The sequence below is a fragment of the Microplitis mediator genome, chromosome 8, assembly GCF_029852145.1.
Source record: "Microplitis mediator isolate UGA2020A chromosome 8, iyMicMedi2.1, whole genome shotgun sequence".
NCBI lineage: Eukaryota > Metazoa > Arthropoda > Insecta > Hymenoptera > Braconidae > Microplitis > Microplitis mediator.
Window position 1 is genome coordinate 24,003,793 of NC_079976.1, and position 13,020 is coordinate 24,016,812.

General features: G+C 31.1%; 1 protein-coding gene across 1 annotated transcript in view; it reads left to right on the forward strand.

Annotated features, from left to right (window-relative positions):
• The window catches only part of LOC130673217 (diacylglycerol kinase 1), a 61,094-nt gene that overhangs the window by 15,273 nt on the left and 32,801 nt on the right, over positions 1-13,020 (forward strand). Inside the window, exons 2-3 of the mRNA XM_057478171.1 lie at positions 6,317-6,448; positions 11,349-11,434. Of these exons, the coding sequence (XP_057334154.1) occupies positions 6,385-6,448; positions 11,349-11,434 (150 nt within the window). The 5' untranslated portion in view covers positions 6,317-6,384. The remainder of the gene's footprint in view (positions 1-6,316; positions 6,449-11,348; positions 11,435-13,020) is intronic.

A 13,020-nucleotide genomic window follows, 5' to 3' on the forward strand; every position in this document is an offset into this window, starting at 1 on the left:
ACACACACACACATTGTTTAGCAGTTTCATATAAATTAATATAAATTTATTTAAGTATTAAAACTCCGGACCGGAGTGAATTGGGAGTGAAATAAAATCCGCGTCACTCCGAGATCACTCCGCTAAAAAAACTCCCAATTTACTCCGCATGCGGAGTGATTTTTTTTAATACTCCGGAACTCCGAGTGGCGGAGTGAATCCGGAGTGAATTCGGATTTTATTTCACTCCCAATTCACTCCGGATTTTTTACAGTGTAAATATATTTTTATAGTTTACTGAAAATAAATTATTTTTCCGTAAAATAAAATTATTAGTTCTTATTACAAGAAAACTAATGCTTTACTTTAGTAATAAATATCTAGAAGCATAAATTACTTAAGGCTAGCAAACATTTCTTCAATTTAATTGATAGGTTCTCAAATTTACTACAATTAAAAACTTCAATAAACCAATTGTTTAGTTAAATAAAAATGAAGCTACTTTAGAAACTATCAAATATTTAAATTTTATTATTTAGTTGCGTAAATTAATATTCAAGATGACAAACATCGATGAATAACTTAATAGTTTATTAAAAATGTTATTTCTAATGAGCCGACATGGCTGAGCATCATAAGTCTCACGTGATCGGTCTGAGTTAGAATCTTAGATAGGGTAAATTTATATATTTATTCATAAAAAAAATTTTTGTCAAGAAACAAAACTAATCTGAACAATATTAGATAAAAAGGCGGCATATCTGATAATATCACCGGCACACAAAAAAAAATAAGTTCTCTGTACTTTTGACGGGACCGATTTATTCCCATGTATTTTGACCCGCTGAATCCGAATCCGAGGTCTGTTTAACCCGTACACCCTCAAATTTTTGGAAAACTTTAAAAAACCTCAAAAATACACAAAAATCGACCGTTTTTTAAATTTATAAATTTTTTTAACCCTAACTAAGCATGATTTTTATGTACATCGGTCCTCCACATACTAACCTGAAGTTTATTTAAAACATTAGCCATTTAAAGTCTGAGTAAATTCCAAAAAACCCCAAAAAATTGCAAAAAAGCAAAAAAATTCTTAGTGTTGTGATGAAAAAAATTTTTTGAAGCATATTAAAATTTTTTTATGTTTTAGGCCAAAATATTTTTTATATATATATCACAGATCGAACAATATGATTTCTTTTATTTATGTCGATTTAAAAATTGATTTTTGTTATACCAAATTTTATTTTTTTCGATTTTTTGGGAATTTTTGCCATTTATTTAAAATTTTAGAAATGTCTGAGCCATGGATGTTCGAGAATTATATGTGACAGATAAACATACATGAAAATAATTATTTATTTAGCCCTATAAAATTTTTTTCATCACAATACTAAGAATTTTTTTGCTTTTTTGCAATTTTTTGGGATTTTTTGGAATTTACTCAGACTTTAAATGACTAATGTTTTAAATAAACTTCAGGTTAGTATGTGGAGGACCGAAGTACATAAAAATCATGCTTAGTTAGGGTTAAAAAAATTTATAAGTTTGAAAAACAGTCGATTTTTGTGTATTTTTGAGGTTTTTTAAAGTTTTCTAAAAATCTGAGGGTGTACGGATTAAACGGACCTCGGATTCGGATTCAGCGGGTCAAAATACATGGGAATAAAACGGTCTCGTCAAAAGTACAGAGAGCTTATTTTTTTTTGTGTGCCGGTGTATTTTTTCGACAAAAATAATTACTTTCTTTTCCTGGTGGTTACGAATTCAGTAATTTACCGCATTTTGCCGTAGATGACCGTAAAATATATGGTAATGTATGGTAATATACGGCATTTTACAGTAGTATATGGCGATTTACTGTAAATTACAGTAGAAGACGACAATTTGCGGCATTTTTACCGTACACGGAGAAAATAGGCCCTGTAACAGAAAGCATTCTTCTGGGAGCAACAGGACAAAATCCTGTTGTAGCAACGGGATTTTCATGTTACAGCAACAGGATTTTTCTTGTGGAATAGATAAAATAAGGAACAAGTTTCATGTACCAATTTTCTTTTGTCAGTATAGTAAAATTTCAAAATTTGAAAAAAATTGAGTTCGGGAAAAAATTTCACTTTTAAAATTAAGAATTTCGCGTGCCTAATGCCAAAAGGGCGTATAAAAGTTATACGCCCTTTTGGTTTTGAAGAACCAAAAGGGCGTATAATTCTTTTGTTTTTGGTGCCAATCGTTTTGTAAACATGTTCTAAGCCTAAAAATAAAAAAAAAATTTCCAAAGCCAAAAGGGTGTATATCTTTAGATACGCCCTTTTGGCGTTAGTAAAATTTGTTTTCTGCAGACCTTTACGTTTCGAGCGATTCTAAAAAGAATGGCAAAAAAAATTTTTTATACGCCCTTTTGGCATGGAACCCCATCTAACTGCTGTAATACGCCCTTTTGGCATTTGGCACGCGATTTGTTTGGCCATATCCAAATATACGGTATCTTTGGCTCAAACAAATTTTTTTTCAGTGCATATTTTACTGTAAATTACGGTAATTACCGTAATTTATCGTAATTCGGATCCGCCGTGGTTGGCACTATTTAAGCAACTAAAATACTTGAATCAATCATTTTTTCTTAAAAATATACATTAGCTTCTCTCAGAGTCGAGAAAATAATCAATAAGGCCATAAAAAACATATTGTGGTTCGTTCTATCTCAAGATTGGCAGTAATCGTACTACATCATCAATAAAAGTATCAGTTATTTTTAGTCCCTCTAGCAATGTAATACGGGCTATTATAAATTGTATCCGTATTGTGACTAAATGATGTTGATACTGATGTATTTTACAGAATACTCTTCTTGTACATTTTACTTAATCAATTATTGAATGAACTAGAATGAATGATTGATCGTTGGGGGTTTCATTTCGTGTATAAAACGTTTGAAAAATTTATATTTCTTAAGGTAATCTCATAAGAAGTGTTTTGTACAACCTAATTTCCAACAGCATTCGAGTACATGTTTAAAAATTGTAATTAAGGTACTAACTACAAATACTTTTTCGAAATTGGTATTTTAGTAGTGTCACATTCTCATTAATTTAGTCATGTAAATAAGTATTGGGAATTTTAATAGTTCGACGAATTGACATCGTTGAAGTATCGGTTGCCCGAGTCGAAATTTAAGTCGTAGATTCAACGTTTTGGACGTTGAAATCGTAATTTGAACGTATTGAACGTAAAAAATATAGATTCAACTGTTTAAAAAAAATATATGATCCATAGTAAAAATTAAAAGTTACGAAAAAATGACATATACCAATGCGTAAAAAATAACCTATGGCCTAAATTTAGCTAAAAGCTTTTCCTAAAGATTTGATTGAGTTAATTTTTAGATACTTGCTTATTCAATCAACTAATAAAATCACAGATGATTGGAATTAAGGAAGTTATTAAATTGAGATTGATTTTTGAGAGTCAAATTCTTATTCAATCTTGATATTTTGAGATCTTTGAAAACTATCAGATTGATTTTCATTTGCATTTCAAAAATATTTTGAAGATTTGGAGCTCATTTCTGGATTTTTTCAGTAGGCAATTTCATTTTTGGTGCACAATTTCTAGTTGAATATCAAAATTTTTTTTAAAATTTATAAATTTTTTTGAAAATTTGTAAAAATTGTGATAATCAACTTTTTTTTTTTTAATTGTTCATTTTTTTATGTATTTTTCAAGAAAAAAAAATATATCAATAAAATCAAATAGAAATTTCGTTCAAAAAAATTAAAATTAAAATCATTGGCCCAACTTGTAAATATTTATTGGAAAGAGTTTGAACGAAATTTCTAAATCAATACGTTCAAACTACGATTTCAACGTCCAATACGTTGAATTTACGATTTGAACGTTCAAAACGTTGAATCTACGATTTCAACGTTCAAAACGTTGAATCTACGACTTAAATTTCGACTCGGGTGACCTCTGGTATCTCAGTTCGTTGATTGACTCGTCAAAATAGATTATCGTTCGCGAGTATAGTTTTTTTGTAGCTTTCTTGTCATTATTTCCTTCTCTGTTCACGACATCCTGAAATGAAGGATCAGAATGGGGGGAGGAGCTGACATGCAATCCTGAAAATAACGAATCATATGTGCCCATAAATAGAGCATGTATAGTCTTATATGGGCATATATCCGTTTAAATAATTCCATACCTACCTATACATACAGGGGAGGGTGGGGCAGAGCGGCCCCCCTGAAATTTTGACCAAAAAAAAAATTTTTTTTTTCTCGACTAATTACTATAAATCCGATATATTTGCGCATTTTTACCCCTACGCATGACATTTGGGGCAAAATGGACAAGCCCAAAATTTTGAAAAAGTGATTTTTTCATATTTTTATCGTCAAATTAAAAAAAAATTATTATAATTCCACATTTCTAGCCCTACGCATAACACCTGGGGCAAAATGGACCAGCCGAAACTTCCGAAAAAATTATTTTTTCATATTTTTCGGCCGTTTCTTTGTGTAAGAGGCAAATTTGGTCACTAAAAATTTATAAAAATTAAATTTTTTTTTTTAGTTGATAAATTTTTGAAATAAAGTAAAATTATAGAATTGATTTTTTTTTTTTATTAAATAACAATTAGTAATTAAGGTAATCGAGAGTGAACGATTTTTTACGCTTTAAAAAATTTTTTTCGAGTAATATAAAACCAAAAATAGTTGTCAAGAGAAAGAAATACATTCTTAATGATGAAAACAATTTTAAAAAAAAAAAAAACGAAAAAAAAAAATTTTTTTATCACTTTTTGAAGGGGGCCGCTCTGCCCCACAAAAAAAAAAAAATTTTTCAGAATTTTGGCAAAATGTCCATAAATTTGTTCGAAATAGGACAAAAGTAAAGTGATCTTATAGTTGAAAGCCACAAAAAATAATAATTGGCTTAGGGGGGCCGCTCTGCCCCACCCTCCCCTACTATATGTGGACATTTATAGTCATGTGTTCATATATAATATCTAAAAATGCACTATCTATTCTCATACATTTTACATATTTTCTATGCTCATGTATATCTTGGTTAGGGTATAGTCTTGCAAACCACTTACATCGAATACATGATCATATGACCTGATCAGAGCATATAGTTGTCCCATAGAAAATTTGGGATGTTGCCCTACCGCAATTATTCCGCTACTACCACAATATTTGGATTTGCGCATGCGCAGAATATCTTTTTCAGAATATTATAGTAGAAGGGGAAAGAACAATGGTGGGAACAAATCCCAAGCTTTTTCCGGGACGACTATATATGGTCATATGAGGGCATCCCATACAAAAAAATTTATAACCCAAAATGTAATCGGTTATAATTGTTATAATTTGAAATATATTGTCGGAATATATCCATAAGATTATAACCGCAAATTATAAGCAACTTTATAATACATTATAATCCAAAATATATTTTTAAGGTTACATTTGCCCATATATCCACAAATTATAACCAAAATTATAATAAAATGTAATCTCGATTATAATTCTAAATTATATCTCACGGTTATAATCCCGCGGCTAAATGTCTTATAATCTAGGATATATCCAAATTATAATCATGGATGCATATTTGACTACATTTTTGGTTATAAATATTTTCGTATGGGATCGATAGCAGTGTATAAGCATATCTAATCTTATAGGGGCATACACAGTTATATATTATCATACATATAATAATTCAAACAGCTTATATACCCATAATGATCTAATCAAGCCATACATTGCTATCGATAGTGTGTAAGATAATATAAAAATATATAGTAAAATCTTATGCATAATATATTTTACTACTATCTTACATATCATGAATGGCTTTAAGGGCGTATACATTTTTTTAATAATTCTGAGTTCAAAATCAGTTATTTACATACGATAAGTTATGGGGCAAAAAAAAACCACATAATATATCTTTATTAATAGATTTCTAATTGTATTTTGCTATTTTAAATTGGAATTATCCGTCAATTTTTTATATTATATCTGAACTTTACATAGGCACTATAGTTCGCGTAGTGCAGTAAGTAAAGCGTCAGTCTTTCATGCGTAAAGGATCAAATTTGAATCCCAGTAAAGCGTTTTCGGTCGTTATTAGGGTATAGCATTTTTCTATATGTTATTCAGAGCAAAAAGTAGAGAAAATTTTGAATTATACAAGTAATTGCTGCATAATCAACCTTTGCTTATGCAGAAAAGTTATATTTTATCACATTTTTCAATCATTAAAAAATCTTAAACTTCTTGATCTTAACAATGGGATTCTATAAAAATATATTTTTTTGTTACAGGTCATTATTTTGATTTGATTCAATAACAGCGTTCATTCCACTAAATCTCATACTTATTCAATGTAAGGATGTCCCTTCAGTGGGACAAATTATCACCAGCAGAATTTCAGCAGCTTCAAGATTTAGCAGCTTGTAAGTTTGAGATGTATGTCATTGAATGTGACATTTTTGGGTAACACTTTTTATTTTTCCCTCGAAAATTATTAGTCCATTGAATACTGTACATACACTTCGAATGCTTGCTTGACGAAAACAACACGAAAAAAAAATAGGCGCTGCAACGCCTTTTTTTCCGTGAATAACTAAAACTTCCAAACATACCCACACTGTTAGAAGTATTTATTTGAGCCAAATAAGATTTATTAATAGTTAATAAATGATTTATTAAATGAGATTTATTTGAGCCAAATAAGCCATTTCTTAATAGTTAATAAATAGCTTATTTGAATAGAAAGAAATGACACATGAAGTTAAAGTTATAACCTTGAATGGAATAAGTGTGATTGTTAGTAAAAATTTATTATAATATTTCATTTTTTTTTATATTTTTTGTATAATAATTTTTATGTTCAATTAACATTAATTATGTGTATTATTTTCTTTAAAAAAATAAAATTAAACAGTCCTATAAATTATTTGTCATAACCTTACTTAATTAACTTCATGTGTCATTTCTTTCTATTCAAATAAGCCATTTATTAACTATTAAGAAATGGCTTATTTGGCCCAAATAAATCTCATTTAATAAACCATTTATTAACTATTAATAAATATTTATTTGCCTCAAATAAATACTTCTAATAGTGCATACACTGTAAAAAATCACCGGGGTAAGTCCAAGCGGTGTAGGTGTTAAAATTATCGGTGTTAAATTTACCCCCGAAAGCGGTGTGAAAATAACGCCACCACCGGTGTAAATATTCTGTACCGGTGTAAAAATAACGCCACCACCGGTGTAAATATTCTGTACCGGTGTAAAAATAACGCCACCACCGGTGTAAATATTCTGTACCGGTGTAAAAATAACGCCGCCACCGGTGTAAATATTCTGTACCGGTGTAAAAATAACGCCACCACCGGTGTAAATATTCTGTACCGGTGTAAAAATAACGCCGCCACCGGTGTAAATATTCTAGACCGGTGTTAAAATAACGCCGCCGCCGGTGTAAATATTCTTTACCGGTGTTAAAATATTTTACTTTGTGAATATTTTTACTTACTCGATCACTATACTTGTTAATAAATGATATTTTTTATTAATTTTCATAAAGAACTGACATTTTTTGTGTTTTATGAACTTTAAAGTTCATACTCCAAGCGGACGCAGTTTACCCTGTTTTTACACCGATATTACTCCGTTTTTACACCGGTTACCACGCTTTTACACCGATTTTACTCCGCTTTTACACCGGCTACCCCGATTTAACACCGGTATTTTTAACCCCAATGAATTACTCCTCCTACACCGGTGTAATTTTATTTTAACACCGGGCGGAGTTAAAATGAGTCCATTTTTAACACCGCTCTTTTTACAGTGTATGACAATCTGATAGCAATCTGGCCCAAGCCTGGTCACCACTACACTAGTTGTCTATATCATTATATAACTTATACTCTTGTTGCAGACAGTGGTACAAAGTATTAGATCGCAAGTCTTGTACAAGAAAAAAAAAAAACTTTGTATCATGCTGCGCTTCACGCATTGTGCGAGAATATTGAAGATATCTTGCTCAAGGTGCATTGGTTCAATGACTTGAGCTAATCTTGCACCAGAAATAACTTCCATAATCTTGCGCCAGATCTGCTGAAGAAGTGTCATTTTGCACTAGGTATCTCACTTCTGAATCTGTCACTTTATCCCTTCCACTCGCATAGGATACAGGATTGTGGGGTAAAGTGACAGAGACAGAAGTGAGATATAGAGATAGTGTAATACAGTGGAATTCCATTCTCGGAACTTTCCCTCAATCTTGACCCCCACTACGAATTACGCTCGATCCATTACGTTCGTATGTGTCTGTGTATGTTTATAACTGCATCATTCGTGTAGATGTAAGAGCTCCTGCGTTATAGTTTACTCTTTAAAGAAGAAGGGGCATTCTATAAGTCGGAATTTTCGCTCCTCAGTAGACTAACTGTCCGAGTTAATGGAATTCGACTGCATGACACTTCTTGAACAGATCTGGCGCAAGATATGTATTAGTGTCTGCAAGCAATTTCCAGTGCGAGACTCGCTGAAGACAAGCGTAAGTCGATATCTGGGAGTCTTCCGCAAGATACTTTTATAAAAATAGTATACGATCATTACAAAATTGCCTTTAGTACATCACCTTAGGCAAATCCATGTAGTATCTACACGGAGAAAATTTTATGGTAAAAGTTACCATCAAGTTATAGTACAATTTTTATACTGAATTATATGATTGATGATATCATTTAAATTATTAAATAAACAATCTGAATGGTAGTGTCTACCATCTATATGGTAAAGTTTACAATTATTTATGATAACCAGAAATTATGACTGTTATTATCTTAAATAATTACTACTATTATAAAAAATCGTAATTCTTAATAACCTGATGGTAATGGTTACTATCAGCCAAAATAATGATGACCATCTAAGCTAATAAAAAATTAAAATATAAACGTTATAGTCTGACGCTTGTCTATGTGTAATTTGATTAACTGGGAAAGTGATTAATTTCACACACACACACACACACACACACACACACACACACACACACGCACACACACACACACACACACACACACACACACACACACACACACACACACACACGCACACACACACACGCACACACACACACACACATGTACATAAATACGGGGTCGCACACTCACCCGCACACTTGCACACATGCGCACACTTACCCGCACACATGCACACACGCACGCACAAATGCGCACACTCGCCCGCGAACATGCGGACACACACATGCACACGGGTCCGCACATACCCACGCGACCACACGTACACACACGCGCACACATATACCCACGCACGTACGCATGTACACACACGCGCGAGCGCACTTATGCACACACTCACACGAGCACATACGCATTCTTAGTTAAGAATTTTTACAACTTTGAATGGTACCAGTTACCATCTTCTATTGTAACAATTATAATTTTTAATAATTACAATTAGCATCTTCGATAGTAACCGTTACCATCATCAATTGTAACTGTTATCACACAGTAAAAAATACTGTGTAAAATCAACACAGTTTGTGTGTTAAAAACGGTTGACACGAAATTTGTGTTGAAATTTCGACACAAACTTTGTGTAACCCCTTTTTAACACAAAGATTATGTTGAAATATCGCCACAATAGGGCGCAAATAATCCACAGTAACACACAAAATGTGTTAATAAAGAGTGTATAACACATTTTTTATGTTACAAAATAAAGTGACACAAACTTTGTGTTAGTTTATTTAACACACTACAATTTTTAACACAAACCGTTTTCGACACAAATACACAATATTTTTTACTGTGCATTTTCAATAGTAAAACTAATTATCATAACCACTGAAAAATGTTATTACCATTTTAGATGGTTAAAATTAAAATTTTTGTATAGTAGATACAATAATTAATTTCTCTCCGTGTACCAAGATTTTTGTGATCAATGCGTTGATCAGCAACTTGAGATGGAAATCGTCGCTGTCTCCCTTTCATTGTTATATCACTGTACCCCCTCTCCACTCTTTCCTTTTTTAAATTAAGCATCATTTTGGTTGCTCACTTAACGGACCAGGAAAATATAAAATCAAATTTTTTATAATAGTCTATAAAAAAAAAAAAAAAAAAAATTTCGAAACACTTCATAAGTCGGTGTGAAAATAATAACTTCTCGAATTGTTCCGAAATTTATGATTTTTATAGTGAGAAGTTAAAGAAAAGTGATTTATTATGCTATAAGTATTGTGAATATAACAGATAATACTTTAGTCTACTTGCCCTACTACTAAACTTTGTGGCGAAAAATTGCCATAGTCGAATAAAAAATTGAATAAAATAGAGAAAAATCTCGTGAATCTCCCGGTTCTTTTACCCGACAAAAATTCGTGTAACTTTTTTTGTTATTAACAGAAACGTTTTGCAAGTAAAGCCTCAGTCGACTTTAACGGAATACTGGAGAAAGATTTTTCTCATGCAGTTAATGAAATGTACAAAATAAAATAATTCAATATTTTCTGAATCGTTTGGTTACAAACTTTATACGAAAATGTTAATTATTAATGATGAAAATAATTATTTAATTTAATCAACAGAAAAAAATACTAGCCTAACAGCTGCTGTTTTTACCGACGTGGTCTGCGCATATCCATAGTGGGGAGAAGTTGCGCGCGTCGCCATGATTTATTTAAAATTCCAAGCACAGTATATATTAATAATTTTATCAATTGTTATAAAAATTTCTCATTTATTAATTGAATTTATAGTATTAAAATAAATAATTGCCTGACATAAAATAATTCACGCGCTTGGAATTTTAAATAAGACATGGCGACGCGCGCAACTTCTCCCCACTATGGATATGCGCAGACCACGTCGGTAAAAACAGCAGCTGTTAGGCTAGTATTTTTTTCTGTTGATTAAATTAAATAATTATTTTCATCATTAATAATTAACATTTTCGTATAAAGTTTGTAACCAAACGATTCAGAAAATATTGAATTATTTTATTTTGTACATATCATTAACTGCATGAGAAAAATCTTTCTCCAGTATTCCATTAAAGTCGACTGAGGCTTTACTTGCAAAACATTTTTATTAATAACAAAAAAAGTTACACGAATTTTTGCCGGGTAAAAGTACCGGGAGATTCACGAGATTTTTCTCTATTTTATTCAATTTTTTATTTGACTATGGCAATTTTTCGCCACAAAGTTTAGTAGTAGGGCAAGTAGACTACTTAGGGATTCCCTATTTACTTTTTAGATTCAATTTTCATGACACTTTTAAAATAAGTTATATTATTTTGAATTTTCAGATTCCACACGAAAACTTGAAGATGTCCTTACTGAATTTTGTGGTACAACAACTCTGGGTAGCGGACCTAAATATCATCCCGATGGGGTACGGTAATAAAAATATTATTTCTTATCAAACTTATCAATTTTTTTTTAAGTATTAAGTAAATTTTTTCGTAATGCTTTTCATATCGTATTCGTTAGAACAAAATAAACTATTGGTAGTCTCAGGAATTTTTTGTATGGCTTGTTGTCTCATGGATATCTTGTAATTAAAAATAGTACAAGTAAATGATTAAATTAAAGCCCAACACTAATTTATTCAAATGAACGACAGTATATTGTACAGCAACGTAAGAAAACCAAATCATTTCTAACGAGGTTGAGGTTATGACTGCACAAATTTGAAAATGCCTTCATCCCATGTTACGCGCTCTATTTCCTGTAATTACTTGCATTGAAATGTACCTGAAGATCGGAACATTTTTCGCGGAACGAAAATAAAAAAAAAAATGAAATGTCAAAAATCTACTAGGTCTAGAGTTCTGAAATAGCATAGGTCCTAGTATGTCATAATCTTTCCATTATTCTATAGCTATTCTCCTTTCATGATTAAGTAAGTGAAGGTTATCAGTCGTAACACCTGAAAATGTAACAATAGGAACAGGAACATTCAGAGTGGTCAGCGGACCAGCGCAAACTGGATGCGCGATGTGTTTGACCTGAGCTTATATGGACGTGTAGTAAATAATGTATTTACTTATTGTTACAGACGTTTAACATGAATATTGGATTATTTATAATGCAATTGATTCAAATGTATTAATAACATTTTATATTATGAGTTGATATTAATTTTTAATTACTTAACTAAATCGGTGTTATAAAAGACACTATAGAGTTACTTTTTGACGGTTCTAAAATTAAAAATTATAAAAAAACAGAAAAGTCCCGAGTCGAAATATTGAACTTACATTTAACTTACGTTAACTTATAGAACTTACATTGAACTTACATAAGCTTAATGAACTTACATCTTACTTAAATAACTTATTGGGCTTGATTATAACTTGAATCGACTTAAATCAAATGACTTAATTATAACTTATAAGGTATACCTGGAATGAAATTAACCCAAAGTGATTGGTATTTTTTCCGAAAACTTCGATGGTAGTCAATTTATGAGATTGTTGGGAATATTTGTGCCAAAGTTAACGCCTGTAAGTCAAATAATGTCAAAACGGGAGTATTTTTATCGTTGAACCTACTAAAATCCCCCACAGGAAAGCCGAAGGGAATTGATTTTGTCCATCTTTTTTAACATTGAATATCTAGGTGCCGATTTTAACGTCCAATACTTTCAACTTACGATTCAAAATTTCGACTTGGGAGTACATTCAAGTTCACTTTGGGTTAATTTTATTCCAGGTAAGTTATAATTAAGTCAATATTTTTATTTAAGTCGATTAAAGTTATAAAGCCCAATAAGTTATTTAAGTTAGATGTGAGTTTAAATTAAGCTTATATAAGTTCAATGTAAGTTCTATAAGTTAACGTAAGTTAAATGTAAGTTCAATATTTCGACTCGGGGTAATAAGGAAAAAATAAAAAATTTTTTGTTCCAATTGCAGCACCTCTCCCCTATCTTATAATAGTAATTTACGTCTGATTTTTTAAAAAAGTCGTTTTGTT